Source organism: Zonotrichia leucophrys, chromosome 28, assembly GCF_028769735.1.
Source record: "Zonotrichia leucophrys gambelii isolate GWCS_2022_RI chromosome 28, RI_Zleu_2.0, whole genome shotgun sequence".
NCBI lineage: Eukaryota > Metazoa > Chordata > Aves > Passeriformes > Passerellidae > Zonotrichia > Zonotrichia leucophrys.
In genome coordinates, this window is record NC_088197.1 from 5,108,581 (window position 1) to 5,125,001 (window position 16,421).

At 51.1% G+C, this 16,421-nt stretch overlaps 1 protein-coding gene across 4 annotated transcripts in view; it reads right to left on the bottom strand.

The window, feature by feature from the left end:
- FBN3 (fibrillin 3) overlaps positions 1–14,015 on the bottom strand; it is a 78,328-nt gene extending 64,313 nt beyond the window's left edge. For 2 of the 4 annotated variants that reach the window (XM_064734302.1, XM_064734301.1), the window contains exons 1-4: positions 13,131–14,015; positions 10,717–11,035; positions 2,451–2,533; positions 1,198–1,296 (exon numbers count right to left, since the gene is read on the bottom strand). In XM_064734302.1, the coding sequence (XP_064590372.1) occupies positions 1,198–1,296; positions 2,451–2,533; positions 10,717–10,871 (337 nt within the window). In that variant the 5' untranslated portion in view covers positions 10,872–11,035; positions 13,131–14,015. Of the gene's footprint in view, positions 1–1,197; positions 1,489–2,450; positions 2,534–10,716; positions 11,036–13,130 lie in introns of those variants that run through there. The other 2 variants (XM_064734304.1, XM_064734303.1) reach the window with 2 other exon arrangements.
- Positions 14,016–16,421: the final 2,406 nt, after the last annotated feature.

Sequence of the window (16,421 nt, forward strand, 5' to 3'; positions counted from 1 at the left end):
GGATGACAGGAAAAAAGGAGGGATGACAGGAAAAAGGAGGGATGACAGAAAAAGGAGGGATGACAGAAAAAGGAGGGATGACAGAAAAAGGAGGGATGACAGAAAAAGGAGGGATGACAGAAAAAGGAGGGATGACAGAAAAAAGGAGGGATGACAGAAAAAAAGGAGGGATGACAGGAAAAAAGGAGGGATGACAGAAAAAAGGAAAAAGGAGGGATGACAGAAAAAAGGAGAGATGACAGAAAAAGGAGAGATGACAGAAAAAGGAGGGATGACAGAAAAAGGAGGGATGACAGGAAAAAGGAATGGCAGAAAAAAGGAGGGATGACAGAAAAAAGGAGAGATGACAGAAAAAGGAGAGATGACAGAAAAAGGAGGGATGACAGAAAAAGGAGGGATGACAGAAAAAAAGGAGGGATGACAGCTCATCCTCATTAACTTTTCCCATTATTGGGAATTGGATTGGATTTTCCCTACAAATTATTGGCCAGGGATCAGCTGTGGGGTTTTTGTCTCTACTCACTCACTACTCCACCTAAACATCCCCTTCAGAGCACTGCTAAACCATCCTTACTCCCTGGAGTAGGAAACCAAGCAGGAAACTCCGCTCTTTGTTATTCCAGAGGAGTCAGGGTGGCTCTCCCTGCCTCTGGAATGCACAATTTGTCTGTTTTTTGCACGGAATGCACAATTTGTCTGTTTTAGCAGAGAAATCCAGCCCCCAACAGCGAATTGCAGATTGGAGGAGGCCTCCCCTGTGCCGGGAATGCCAGGGCCGTGCCCAGATGGATGCAGGGCTCTCAGGGCTCCAGGCATTCCTGGAATTCCTCCCTGATTGCTCCCACATGGACCCAGCCTCCCCTCCCCAAGGGCTGCAGGCTCCTCCGGGGATCTGGAGCAAATCCCAGAAATTTCCTTCTCCCAAACACCCCCTGACTGTGTTTGAGGGGTCTCTTTATCTCTGCAGCTGGGCACTGATGGGAAATCAACCCTTGGGATGTCCCTCTCCATCTGAGACCTTAAAAGACTCCAAAATCCCATTTGTTTCTGCAGGGAAAGCACCCCAAAGCACAGAATATATTGTGAAAGGTGGAATATTGGGTGGGCTCTGCCCGGTTCAGGGTGGGGCTGCAGGGATTGGATTCTTTTCCCTTTTGGCAGAGCAGGGAATGAGGATGAGGAGGAGAATTCCCTCACCTCCAGCTGAGCCGCAGTTGGGCGAGAGCTGTCCATTGGAGCAGGTGCACATGTTGGGCCGGGAGCAGAATCCATCCCCACAGGAATTCCTGCAGATTGCTGGGGGCACACAAGGACAGGGATCACACCCCGGCAATTCCCAGAGCTGGTTTTGCCCCTGGGTTCGTCCCTCAGGGGAGGAATCACCCAGGGAAGGGCTGGGGCACCTCTGTGGGCACAGCAGGAGTGGGAAATCCCTGAAATCCCATCCCATCTTTATCCCACAGAAATGCAGGACATCACCAATTCATGGATTCCCCAGCCCAGATAGGAAGGAAAACTCCTAATCCAGGTGAGATTTATCTCAATCATCCTCCCAATTCCCAATCCAAATGAGATTTACCTCAATCATCCTCCCAATTCCCAATCCAGGTGAGATTTATCTCAATCATCCTCCCAACTCCCAATCCAGGTGAGATTTATCTCAATCGTCCTCCCAGCTCCCAATCCAGGTGAGATTTATCTCAATCACCCTCCCAACTCCCAATCCAAATGAGATTTATCTCAATCACCCTCCCAATTCCCAGTCCAGGTGAGATTTATCTCAATCACCCTCCTAACTCCCAATCCAGGTGAGATTTATCTCAATCATCCTCCCAATTCCCAATCCAAATGAGATTTACCTCAATCACCCTCCCAACTCCCAATCCAAATGAGATTTACCTCAATCATCCTCCCAATTCCCAATCCAAATGAGATTTACCTCAATCATCCTCCCAATTCCCAATCCAGGTGAGATTTATCTCAATCACCCTCCCAGCTCCCAATCCAAATGAGATTTATCTCAATCACCCTCCCAACTCCCAATCCAAATGAGATTTACCTCAATCACCCTCCTGTGGCCCCTTAAAATGCAAATTCCCGCTGGGGAACACCTCTGGTGACACCAGGTTTGCAATGTCCCCATCAATTAACGGAATTATGAATTCCATTAATCATAAATCATAAATCATTTCCTCAGGAGCCTCCTGTCCCACAGCCATGGGACAGGTGGGACATGGTGACATGTCAGCCATGCCAGGGGACACGGTGACACTCGGGGAGAGGATTAAAAGCTGAATTCAGTAACTGGGACCAGTTGGGACCGACTGGGTTTAACTGGGACGGGCAGGGCTGGGAATTCCCAGGAGTTTGGGGTTCCTTCTCCAGGGTCTGGAGCAGGAAATCCCTGGATCAGGTGGGTGAAATGGAGGCAGGGACAGGGGGATACTCACGGACAATGCACTGGTTCCCTCCAGGCAGAGTTTTCCAGCCAGGACAGCAGTAGGAGTGGAACCTCGAGCCGCAGACGTTCGGGCTGAAAATCAAACACAGTTTGGGGTTTTTCCCTCTGTTTCAGTGGCTTTTGGATAAATCCAGGCTCTGCAGGACAGCAGGGAAGAGCTCCCTGTGGGACGTTTCCCTTCGTTCCCTCCTGTTTGTAATTTTGGGAGGTTTTGGTCAAAATCAGTGGAGGAGGAGGAGGATGAGGCATCAATCCCATGGACTGAGGGAGAAGGGATGGATAAAGTGGATCCATCTAATGGGATGGATAAAGTGGAGTATTTTTAATTAGGGGACAGACTCAACCTCTTTCCCAAAAGGATTCCATGCAGGGATCCTGGGAGATGGAGGCTGAAACCCAAAGATGCCAATTGTTCCTCCCAAAGTGAACCTTGCTGAGCATCTGCTAAAAATTATTTTTATTTTTATTTTCAAAATAAACCATGGGGAGAACCCACTCTGGACGGGCTGGGATTGATGATGGCCCAGCAATGACCCAGGGGGAGAAGGGAATGAGATCCCAAGGCAAAAACTCCAGAAGGACAACGCTGGTTTGGAAGGGGGGAAAAAGAAAATATCGCCTTCAGCAAATTTGGGATAAAATTAGAGTTATCAGCAGCTTGCTCAGAGCTGGGATCCCTCAGTTCCATCAGAAAGGTCAGGATAAAAGGGATGTCTTAAAATCGTGGAATTACAGAATGGTTTGGGATGGAAGGACCTGAAAAGTCATGGAATTCCAGCCCTTCCACTGTCCCAGGCTGCTCCAAGCCCATCCAGCCTGGCCTTGGACACTTCCAGGGATGAGGACATAATTAAAAAAAAAAAAAAATTAAAATTAAATTTAAAACTAAATTTCGAAATCCAAAGGGTTTTTTCCCCTCTCAGCTCTGCTTCCTTGGGGCTTTTCCCAGAGCTGGCAAAGCCCTGGAGCGATTTTTGTTTTCTCACCTTCCGTGCCTCTAAAAGGGCTCATTAGCTAATGAGAATTATGCAAATGAGGTGAATGTGACCCTAAGAAGGAAGGACAGAGGGAAAACAAACGCTCGGCATCGCCTTTGTGCTCCTTAAACAAACGCTGGGATTAGCGAAAAACAGGGAGGGAGCAGCGGGAATTTCAATGGGGGGGAAAAGAGGCAAAAAAGAGGGAAAACAGGGGAAAAAAAGAGGAAAATGTATGAAAAAAAAGAGGAAAAAGAGAGGAAAAATATAAAAAAAAGAGAAGAAAAGAAAAAGAGGAGAAAGAGAGGAAAAAGGAGGAAAAGGAGAGGAAAAAAGAAAAAGTAAAAAAGAGGAAAAAGAGAGGAAAAAAAAAGAAGAAAAAAGAGGGGAGAAGAGAGGAAAAGGAGAGGGAAAAAACAGAAAAAAGGGGAGGGAAAAAAGAAGGGAAAAGAGGAAAATATATGAATAAAAGAGGAAAAAGAGAGGAAAAAATATAAAAAGGAGGAAAAAAAGAAAAGAGGAAAAAGGAGGAAAAGGAGAGAAAAAGAGAAAAAAAGAGGAAAAAAAGAGAGGCAAAAAAAGAAGAAAAAAAGTGGAGAAAAGAGGAAAAGGAGAGGGAAAAAAATTAGGAAAAAAGAGGGAAAAAGAGAGGAAAAAAAGAGGAGGAAAAAAGAGGAAAAACCCACTGGAACAGAGCCCTGGGCTGGGAAATGCTGGATGAGAACCCCATCAGCCAATTCCCAACTTTTTCACCTTTTTTTAAAAAATTACCATTGACTCCAGGTTTTCCCAACCCTCCAGAGCCACCATTTGCTTCACCAGCGACAATTTCCCTAATCCCAGGTTAACGAGGATTTTCAGTGCCAAAAGAAGGGGATGTCTGTTTTCCATGGAAAAGCTTCTTTAAGTTTTTTTGGGATTATTTCTGACTCCCCTCCCCGCAGCCTTTTTCTCATTGTGAAACTCAGACAGAATGGATGTGGATGACTTCTCTCTCTGCGGTTTTCCAGGGACAATGAACGATCCCACCTCTCCAATCCGGACGTTTTTCCCCCCAATTCAGGATTTCGGTTCCCGGATTTTTTGCTGCGCCCTTGGGATCGGCTCTGACAATGGCTGGGGACAGCTCTGGAGCCCCCCTGGCCTTGCTGGCATCGCAGGGGACAATCCCTGGTGCCAGATGCCAGGGTGGGTTTGGGAATGCAGCTCATTTCCCACGCCGAGGGATTTGGGATTGTGTCAGAGCAGATCCCAAACAGAGCTTTGGGGTCCTGGGTGGGTTTGTGTCCCACTCCTGCGCCCATCAGGAAATGCTGATGGGGTTTATTTCAGTGAATCCTCACTTTGGGGAGTCCTCTGCTCATTCCCCCAGGCCTGGTTGTGTTTGATGAGGAATTTGCAGTGGAAAAATTCCAGAATTCCCCCGTGGGAAAGTCAGACCTGCCCCAGTTCAATGCGGGGACAATGACAAGGTGCTGCAAATTCCTCCCACCTGGAACCATCCCTGCTTCTCCAAAGCAGCTCCTGAGGGCTTTAGGAATTGGGTTCAAGCCCCAACAATTCCAATTATTTTTGGTTCCAAGAGCTGGTGTTCAGAGGTGAGAGGTGCTGAATGTCTGCACCACGAGGAAAAGCCACAAAGTTTAGCAGAAATTTGGGTGTGTGACACTGCCAGCACAGAAATATTCCAAGCTCAGCACGTAGAAACACGGGATCATAAAATCCCAGACTGGTTTGGGCTGGAAGGACCTCAAACCCCATCCAAATCCAGGGCAGGGACACTTCCCACTGTCCCAGGGTGCTCCAAGCCAGCCTTGGGCCCTTCCAGGGATGGAGCAGCCACAGCTGCCCTGGGAATTCTGCTCCTCTGGGAGATGGAATTAATATTTTTAATTATTCTTACTCGGTTTCATCAAAGGGATGAAGGAAAACAGAAGGAAAGTCGTGCAAAGGCTGCGCAGGGGTTGGGTTGCAGCTGCTCTGGGTTCAAGCCCAATAATCCTGATTATTTTCTATTTTATGTTTTTATGTTATTAAATTCTTGTTAAACACCTTTGCTTTGTCCACAAGAGCATTTTTCCCCTTTATTGGGTTCTTCCCACATCTCCTCTGAGTGATGGCAGGAAAATCTCCCTTCTTGGTGCACATTTAATTCAACCCCTACACACCAGCAAGGCACCTTTCCCTTTGAAAAAAAAAAAGACTAAAAATCCAACAGATTTCCAGGAACTACTTCACACTTTCATTTGGAACGCAGCACTACCAACCCCTTCCATTTCATTATTTTTTTTTCCTCTCCCTCCTTAAACTCCGAAATAAATCAAAACTTCAAATGCAGCCCTTAAAAACCTCCAGACAAAACCCACACAACCCCTGGCTCCCCCGCCAGATATCCCTTTGCCATTCCAATATTCTCCCTGCCAAAAACAAGAGGAGCCCAGCCACGGCCGGGAGGGCCAAGATCAACCATTTCACAACATAAATCAGGGCCCAGAGGAGAAGTGAGGAACAAAAGCCTCGAGTCAGAGGTTTCCAAGCGCTGCCTTCACGCTGTTGCTGGTGTTGTTCGTAGTATCCCGGCCCTGGCACGGGCAGCGAGGCTGGGACGTGGAGCTGGGAGCAGGAATGTGCTCCAGAGCTGCCTGGATCGCAGGGGCAGGGCTCCAGCTGCCCCTTTCCTCAGGGAAATCTGGGGCTCTTTTTGTTAATTTGGGTTTTTGAAGGGTTTTAATGGTTGTTTTTCCACCCCTTAATGAGGGGTTCTGGCTGCCTGAAACCCAAGGATTGAGGGAAAAATTGGGAAATTTCAGTTTCTGGTGACTCTTAGGAGCACTTTGGCTCAGAGAATCATGGAATTGTTGAGGCTGGAAAAGGCTTTGAGGTGCTCACCATGTCCCCAGGTGCCACCTCCACGTGGCTTTGAAACCTTTTCATCCCTAAAATCCCGGTGGAACCGCGGGGTCAGGGATGGGCTGGGGTGCAAATCCTGCTGGAAACCCCCTGTGCCCCTCTCTGGGGTGCTGGAGCTCCATCCTTGGCCTTTGGCATCACCCCAGAGTCAGCTCCAGGCCCGTTTGTGTCCCCAATGGAAAATCCAATTGGAGAATCCCTGAGCTCCTGTTCTTCATCTCCAGAACTTCCCTGTCCATTCCCCAATGGAAAATCCAATTGGAGAACCCCTGAGCTCCTGTTCTTCATCTCCAGAACTTCCCTGTCCATTCCCCAATGGAAAATCCAATTGGAGAACCCCTGAGCTCCTGTTCTTCATCTCCAGAACTTCCCTGTCCATTCCCCAATGGAAAATCCAAGCTCAAGGAGGTTTTGGAGAATCCCTGAGCTCCTGTTCTGCAGCTCTAACATTTCCTTGTCCATCTCCAATGGAAAATCCAAACTCAAGGAGGTTTTGGAGAACCTCTGAGCTCCTGTTCTTCATCTCCAGCACTTCTCTGTCCATCTCCAATGGAAAATCCAAGCTCAGGGAAGTTTTAGAGAACCTCTGAGCTCCTGTTCTGCATGTCCAGCATTTCCCTGTCCATCCCCCAATGGAAAATCCAAACTCAAGGAGGTTTTGGAGAATCCCTGAGCTCCTGTTCTGCATCTCCAGCATTTCCCTGTCCATGTCCCAGTGGGAAATGAGGAGGTGTCAGCAATCAGCTGGAAGCTGCTTCCTTTTCCCCACAATCAATTTGGTGCCACAAACTCCTCTCCCAACATCTCTCCCCATCCATCTTCTCACTTGCAGGGCCCAGCTGGTAATTAACGGTAATTAATGGGCTTGAGCTAACGAGCTGTGGTTAAAGCCAGGCCTTTACCCTTCCTTGGACAGTGGGAATTGGCAGTGCCAGCCCAGCCCTGCTCCCCTCTGTCCCACACAAACCCCTGGAAAGTGCCCAAGAGTTCATTAAAGCAATAATAAACCAATAATAAACCAATAATAAAGCAATAATCCCATCCCAGGCCTGCCTCAGAACGGGATTTATCAGGGCTGGGCCCTTCAGGAGAGGCTCATTTGAAATTGTCTCTCCTTTAATGGGTTTAAGGCCGGATTAAAGCCAGGCCTGGGCTGGGATTTATTGCTCCCCGTGCCTTTATTAATTGTTATTTGGGGAAGCAGGGCTGGATAAGAGCCTTGTTTATTTTGCATTTAATCCTCTCTTTGCATTTATTTCATGCTTTTCCCTTTGTTGAAGGAGGCTGGGGTGGGAATGAGCTCTAAATAAATATAATTGCAGCAGAAACAGCCCCACTCTTTGGCCTGAGGCTCTTCCCAAAGGCTCTCAAGGGCCCTGGAGCAGGGACAGCTCTGTTGGGCACCTGGAGCCCCTGGGAGCAGCTCCTCCCTCCCATCCCATGGATTTGATGGATTCTGGATGATCTCTGAGGCCCTTCCAAGCCAAACCACTCTGGGATTCTGCAAAACCCACAGGAAGTGGTTTGTGCCACTTGCGGGCGATGTTTAAGAGAAACTGAACCAATGTTTGGGTGTTTAAAAACAAAAAAAAAATCCCTAAAAAATCACCTGAGTCCCATTTTCCTCTCTGGACTTCTGGTGGGGTTCTGTTTTCTCGTCCCGTTTGGGAAACAACAGAATTTGGAGATGGAGGGAGAAAAGGAGGCACAGACAAAGATAAATCCCAGGAGAAGAAGGGCTGGAAAACACCTCAGAGATCATCCCAACCATTAACCCAGCAGGGAAGGGGAAAATGCCCAAAGAGAAGGGGAAAATTCCCAAAGAGAAGGGAAAAATCCCCAAAAGGAAGGGAAAAATTCAAATTTTGTCAGGGTTGGTGACTGTCCCTGGAGCCCTTGGATGTGTCCGTCCCTCACCAGGTTTTTGGGGAAGGAAAACATGGATAAAATGCTCCAGGAATGGCAGGGAAACGTGGTAAAAGGCTTTGGGAGATGGAATAAAAGGTGTGGGAAGGGAAAACTCCGAAATTCTTTCAGGGGGCAAACAAAGCAGAGCTGCACCAGCCCAGGAGCCCTGGGAAGGTTTTCCCATGGGAGAACAGCCCTGCCCTGCTCCACCCTCAAATCCAACAGCAAATCCTCCACCTTTGTCCATTTTCCTCCAGCCAGACCCAACATCCACAATTTTGGACCCTCGGGTGGTGCCCAGGGAATCTCCAGCTCAAGCTGGGCTTTAATCCCAGCTCTGGAATCCCAAATTCCTCCCTGCAAGCCCCGAGCCCAGCCTGGAGCTGGATTTTTATCTCCTTGAAAGGGAAAGCTGGGAAGGCAAAGCCACAGCAAATATTTGCAGTGGCGTCCCGAGCTGCTAAATGGACACCAGGGATAAATGGGATTAAACGTTAAAGATTAAAGAGATAATTCCACAAAACGCAGTTGTCAAGGTCACCCACGTGCCCACAGGGTGGAGCAAACCCAGATTTAAGCAGCTGAGCCAACCTTTATTGACATTTCCCCCCTTGGTTCATTCACTGTGAGAGAAGCAAACTTGGAATCGGGACAGATCTGCTTTTCCCAAAGGGAAATCCCACAGCAGCAAAGGACCCCGAGGCCTCCAAGCAGCAAAAGCCAGGCCAGGGAAGATCCCAGAATGACAAAATTGGGAAACAACTGCTGAGATCATCAGGTCCAACCTCCTGACGTTGATCCGTAACTAAACTTCCCAGAATTGTTTCAAGGATTCGCTTCCATGCAGGCTGGAATTCCAGGAGGAGATGCCTCCATCCCCAAAGGCTGGAATTCCAGGAAGAAACCCCTCCATCCCCAGAGTATGGAATTCCAGGAGGAGATCCCTCTGTCTGGACAGGCTGGAATTCCTGGAGGAGATTCCTCCATCCCCACAGGCTGGAATTCCAGGAGTTGATGCCTCCATCCCCAAAGGGAGATCAGTGACCCCAAAAGGAGCTCAGAGACCCCAAAGGGAGCTCAGTGACCCCAAAAGGAGCTCAGAGACCCCAAAGGGACCTCAGAGACCCAAAAAGGAGCTCAGTGTCCCCAAAATGGGCTCAGTGTCCCCAAAAGGGGCTCAGTGACCCCAAAAGGGAGCTCAGAGACCCCAAAAGGGAGCTCAGAGACCCCAAAAGGAGCTCAGTGACCCCAAAAGGGGCTCAGAGACCCCAAAAGGGGCTCACAGACCCCAAAGGGAGCTCAGTGCCCCCAAAAGGAGCTCAGAGACCCCAAAAGGGAGCTTAGAGACCCCAAAAGGGGCTCAGAGACCCCAAAGGGAGTCAATGCCCCCAAAAGGAAGCTCAGTGTCCCCAAAAGGAGCTCAGAGACCCCAAAGGGAGCTCAGAGACCCCAAAGGGAGCTCAGTGTCCCCAAAAGGAGCCCAGAGACCCCAAAGGGAGCTCAGTGCCCCCAAAAGGGAGCTCAGAGACCCCAAAAGGAGCTCAGAGACCCCAAAAGGAGCTCAGAGACCCCAAAGGGAGCTCAGAGACCCCAAAGGGAGCTCAGAGACCCCAAAAGGAGCTCAGTGACCCCAAAAGGGGCTCAGTGACCCCAAAAGGAGCTCAGTGTCCCCAAAAGGAGCTCAGTGTCCCCAAAGGGAGCTCAGTGTCCCAAAAGGAGCTCAGAGACCCCAAAGGGAGCTCAGTGACCCCAAAGGGAGCTTAGAGACCCCAAAGGGACCTCAGTGTCCCCAAAAGGGGCTCAGTGCCCCCAAAAGGGGCTCAGAGACCCCAAAGAGAGCTCAGAGACCCCAAAGGGAGCTCAGAGACCCCAAAGGGAGCTCAGTGTCCCCAAAGGGAGCTCAGAGACCCCAAAGGGAGCTCAGTGTCCCAAAAGGAGCTCAGTGTCCCCAAAGGGAGCTCAGTGTCCCCAAAGGAGCTCAGTGCCCCCAAAAGGGGCTCAGTAACCCCAAAAGGAGCTCAGAGACCCCAGAGGGAGCTCAGAGACCCCAAAGGGAGCTCAGAGACCCCAAAAGGGGCTCAGTGACCCCAAAAGGGGCTCAGTGACCCCAAAAGGTAGCTCAGTGTCCCCAAAGGGAGCTCAGAGACCCCAAAAGGAGCTCAGTGACCCCAAAAGGAGCTCAGTATCCCCAAAATTGGCTCAGTGTCCCCAAAAGGGGCTCAGAGACCCCAAAAGGAGCTCAGAGACCCCAAAGGGAGCTCAGAGACCCCAAAAGGAGCTCAGAGACCCCAAAGGGAGCTCAGAGACCCCAAAGGGAGCTCAGTGCCCAGCACTGCTCCCATGGCATCCCCCAGACCCAGCTCCTCCTTCCCGAGCTCAGGGAATCGGCAGCCCTGCCAGCCCAGCCGTGCCAACCACCCAAAACCCGCTTCCCCCGCTTCACCAAGAGCTCCAACTCACCCTCGCAGCGAGTCCTGGCCCCTTCTCCTCACCCTGCTCGGGGGTCTGTCCTCGTAGGCCGTCAGTCTGTCCGTCTGCAGGTCGCCCTCGTACTGTGCTGCGGCCAGCAGGGCCCCGCAGCCCAGCAGGAGCCCGGCCAGCCCCCAGTCCCCCATGCCGGCCCCGCGTCCAGGAGCGCCCCGGGAGCTCTGTCCGGCCGCGGCCTCCCCGCTGCCCCCACAGCACCAGCAGCAGCAGGAGGAGGAGGAGGAGGAGGAGGAGGAAGATGGATTGTGGCAGCAGCCCCCGCGCGCCAAGGACCCGTCCTGGAGCTCCCTTGCTGGAAGGAAAAGAGATTTTTGGAGGGTTTTCTTGTTTTTGAGGCCCACCTCAGCGTCCCCAGTGCCACCCCTGCCTTTCCCCAAATCTTCCTTTCCCCAAATCTTCCTTTCCCCAAATCTTCCTTTCCCAAGAGCTGGAAAGCAGGAGATGCCCAGGAGCTGTGGCTCTGCCCCACGCTGGTTTTGCTGATGGAGAAACAAAGAGCAGCCAAAGTCCTCCAAGGCAAGAGGAGAACGTCAAGAAAGAGCAGCTGCTGCTCGTGGGCCACCATTCCACCACCCAGGAGATGCCAGCTCATCCATGTCCTGGCATGGGGACAGCTGTCCTGGCATGGGGACAGCCCTGGCATGGCATTGAACCCTCCAGGGGTGGCCCCAAGGATGGGGTGGGTGATTTGGAGGGGATGAGGAGAAGGTAGAGGTGGCAAGGCTGGGATCAGAGGGGAGATGAGATGAGGAATCCCAAGGGAAAAGCTCCAAAGGGGATGCCAGCCCATCCATGTCCTGGCATGGGGACAATCCTGGCATGGGGACAGCCCTGGCATGGCACTGACCCCCCAGGAATGGGGTGGGTGATTTTGGGGGGCTCAGGAGAAGGCAGGGGTGGCAAGGCTGGGATCAGGGGGGAGATGAGATGAGGAATCCCAAGGGAAAGGCTCCAAAGGGGATGCCAGCCCATCCATGTCCTGGCATGGGGACAGCTGTCCTGGCATGGCACTGACCCCCCCAGGAATGGGGTGGGTGATTTTGGGGGGCTGAGGAGAAGGTAGAGGTGGCAAGAGGGGAGGAGATGAGAAATCCCAAGGGAAAGGCTCCAAAGGGGATGCCAGCCCATCCATGTCCTGGCATGGGGACAGACCCTGGCATGGCACTGACCCCCCAGGAATGGGGTGGGTGATTTTGGGGGGCTCAGGAGAAGGCAGAGATGGCAAGGCTGGGATCAGAGGGGAGATGAGGAATCCCAAGGGAAAAGCTCCAAAGGGGACCCCAACCCAAACCCCCCAGCTCTGCCCGTGGGGAGCCCATCCTTCCTCATCCTCCTGCTCCTGGGGGGCTGCTCTCACCTCGGCGCCCCCAAAATGCGGCGCTGCAGGGATGAGGAACCGTCCTGGAACAATCTGAGCTGCGAGAGGCCCCGGGTGGGGAAGGAGAGGCCCCCGAGCCACCCCTGACTGTCCCCCCTGCTCTCCCACTGCAGCTCGCCCAGCCTCGGGAATCAGCGCGGGCAGGACACAAAATGTGGCTGAACCACAAAAAAAACCCCAAAAATAAAACCCCCAACAAACCAACAAAAAACCCCACCAGAAAAAAAAAAAAATCCCAAACCTTAAAAATAATGGAGAAATAATTAAAATGAATTCAAAGTTCAATTTCCCCTCCCAGAGTCCCAGCTGGGAATGTCTCAGCTCTGGAGGGCAGGAATGTTTCAGGCTCTAAGGTTTCAAACGCAGGCAGTGAGGAGGGTGGGAAGGGGAAAGGAGACAAAGAAATGCCCTCCCTGCAGCCCCCCGAGCCTGGCTCTGCGCTTATCTCCAGCCACACAAAAGGCAGAGTGTTCCTTCCCCGTCCCGCAGCTCCCCAGGAAAGGGGCACATGGAGGGGGAAAAGTGGCAAAAAAAAAAAAAAAATTAAAAAAAAATTTAAAAAATAAAATAACGAAAGAAAAAAGGCACGAAAAGTTTCGCACTGCAGCGATTTAAAGCGAAGGAATTCCAGCTGCATCCATTTCCCCGCGGGGGGATGAGGAGCCTGACAAATGATCGATACACGGGACATTCCCGGAGAGCTCACACAGGCATGGAAAAGTCATTTACAGCCGCCAGAGAGTCGCAGCTTCAATGGAATAAAAGCCTCCAAAAGTTCTTTGCAGCGCTGAGAAATTCCAGCAAACCCCACTTGCGAGAAAGGCACTGAGAGAACCGAGCCCTAAAAATCAGATTTTAACCCGGTTGGGGAGGAAGCAGGAAAACATTTCCAAGGCGAGGCTGTGAGTGTGAAATGAAATCAATTAAAAATAAAAGTGCGAGGTATAATCAGAGAGAGAAAGGAAAAGATAAAGAGAAAAGAGCTGAGCTGCGGAAAGGGGCGAAATACCTGTGGGTCCTGGGGATGTGCCCAGAGCTCCTTTGTTCGGCGGAGGTGTGGGCAGGACAGACGGACAGGAGGAGCGCGGGGCTCGCTCCCGGGCAGGACAGACGGACAGGAGGAGCGCGGGGCTCGCTCCCGGGCAGGACAGACGGACAGGAGGAGCGCGGGGCTCGCTCCCGGGCAGGACAGACGGACAGGAGGAGTGCAGGGCTCGCTCCTGGGCAGGGCAGAAAAGGTGCAGCCCCAGCCGGGCCAGGGGGAGGGCCCGGGCGGTGGGAGTAGCTCAGCCCCGCATCCCGCAGCCAAAATCCTCCCAGGAGGGGCTGGGGGAGCGCTCGGCTCCGGGGGCTCTGCTTTAGGAGAGCTCCGAGCCCCGATTTCAGCTCCAGACAACGCCTTCGCTTCAAAGACACCAGGGGTTAATTAGGGTTCAGTGGTAATTACGGGGGGAGTGGTGGAAAAGTTTGGAGGGAAAGCGCTTTTCTGGTTTTCCTGGTTTGAGTGTGAAACAATGAGGTGTAAACTTGCCCAAAACACTGATTTTTGAAGGAATAGGTGACCCAGCCCCAGGATTTTCACACCCAAAAGTTGCCTCGGCTCCAGAGTGGAAAAACCTTGGGGGTTAAGAGGCATTTTGTCTAAAGAAATAATTTTAAAAAGAAAAGCGTGATGCAGATGTTCAGCCTTCCTTCTGAGGAAGAGCTTTGTCAGTTGGGAGTTCAACTCCACTCTTTGGCTCTGTGAAAAACCAAAACAATAAAACCAAAAAAAACCCGGAATTTTCCTCTGCCTCTTGCTGTAGGCTTCACGACCGATGGCTTTTCTTCCAACAGAACGAAATGCACATAAATCCTCTCTCTGCTCCGTGCCACTGCACACCCACGGCTGTTCCCGGGGTGCCAGCCCAGGATCCTGCTGGGAAAGCCCAAACTCGCAGCAGATTGCCCGTCGGTGAGCTCGATGCAGCCAAGGCATGCCCGGGGGCCCAGCTGCAAGCCCATGCAGCAGCGGAGGAGCCTCTCTGCTGCTCCACTGGCTCCATTCCCCGCCCCAGGGAGCTAGCCTAATTCCGCGCCAACCTCGGGACCCCTTGCGCATTCCTGTTCCCAGCCTGCATCCGGAGCGGCAGGAGAGGACTCAGCCATAATTACCCAGCCTAATTCAGCCCTTGCGGATCCTGGGGAACACACTTCGAGCTGGGCACCAGCCCAGTTCTGGACGGACATTCCCCATCCTTCCCATTCCCATGCATTCCCATTCCCATCTCCATTCCCATTCCCATCTCATTCCTTCCATTCCATTCCCATTCCCACCTCATTCCCATTCCCATCCATCCTCATCCCATTCCATCCATTCCCATTCCCATTCCCATTCTATCCCATTCCCATCCCCATTCCCATTCCCACCTCCCCATCCCATCCCATCCCATTCCCATTCCCATTCCCATCCCCATTCCCATCCCCATTCCCATTCCCATCCCCATCCCCATTCCCATTCCCATTCCATTCCCATTCCCATTCCCACCCCATTCCCATTCCCATCCCCATTCCCCATCCCCATTCCCATTCCCATTCCCATTCCATCCCCATTCCCATTCCCATTCCCATTCCCATTGCCATCCCCACCCCATTCCCATTCCCATCCCATCCCATCCCCCATTCCCATTCCCATTCCCATTCCCATTCCCATTCCATCCCATTCCATTCCCCCATTCCCCATTCCCATTCCCATCCCCATTCCCATCCCCATCCATCCCATTCCCATTCCCCATCCCATTCCCATTCCCATCCCATCCCCATTCCCATCCCATCCCCATTCCCATTCCCATTCCCATTCCCATTCCCATTCCATCCCCATTCCCATTCCCATTCCCATCCCCATTCCCATTCCCATCCATTCCCATCCCATCCATCCCATTCCCTTTCCATCCCCATTCCCATTCCCATCCCTTCCCATTCCCATCCCATCCCCATCCCATTCCCATTCCATCCTCCATCCCATTCCCACTCCATTCCCATCCATCCCATTCCCATCCCATTCCCATTCCCTCCATTCCCACCCATTCCCATTCCCATCCTCCCATTCCCATTCCCATTCCCATTCCCATTCCACCATTCCCATTCCCATTCCCATCCCACCCATCCCACCATCCCATCCCCCACCCCATTCCCATTCCCATCTATCCCATTCATCCCATTCCCATCCATCCCATCCCCATTCCCCCATTCCACACCCATTCCCCCATTCCCATTCCCATCCATCCCATTCCCATTCCCAGTCCTGCCCCCATTCCTGTTTAAATCCACCTGGCTTTTACCTGGGAAGGGCAGGACTGGAACATCCCATGGGGAAAACGACCCAAAAATGACATTTTCCTCCCCCTGAAGGCCCTAAACCCAGCTCAGGCTCAGCTCAAGGAGCCGTCACAAACTGCCCAGGAAGGGTTTCACTCCTTAATGAGTGAAGCACAGTGGAAGAATGCCTGTAATTAATTATTATTGTTATTAATTACGTGCTTGGAGCAGAACCTGCAGAGTAATTGAGTTTTCTGCTGCCCTGAGCAGAGTGAGAAATGAAGAGAAAGGAGGAGTCATATAGGGGTGATTTGATGAATGTTTTAATTTGACCTGAACACAGAATTTTATTTTAGATAACACAAATTCGGTTTCAAAGGGCTTTTAAATTAATTTTCAATTATTGTATTTATTCAAGCTTCTAAAATGTTGTTTGAAAAAGGAAAAAGCACAGCCTATAACTTTACCATTAATGAAATCAAATATTTGCAGATGATTCATTATCTGTCCAAACCATTTAACAAACCCAGAATGCATTTATGAGTTTTCCCAGTTTGGATTCAGGAATTTTTGCCCTGTCTCCTGTGCAAGCAGGTGGGACTTTGAGGAACAAATAATGCAAGTGAGGGCAGAGAAAAAGATCCAATCTCCTCATTTTGGGGAGCTCCAGGTAGCACATGGAGGTGGGAAAATCCTGTAGGAAAATGGGATGAGATCCTCATTCATTAATGTCCTTGGAATCATGGAAATGCCCAGGGGAGGGGGCTTAAAGCTGCGTTAAAAGTCATTAAATTCAACATTTTAATGCTCAGCAAACTCGTGGCTCTTTCTCTGGGAGGGAAGGATACCAGGAATTGGGATATGAGGAATTGGGATATTGGGAATTGGGGTATCAGGAATTGGGGTACCAGGAACTGGGAATTTAGGAATTGGGACATTGGGAATTGAGAAATCAAGAATTGTGATATCAGGAATTGGGACACCAGGAACTGGGGATTCAGGA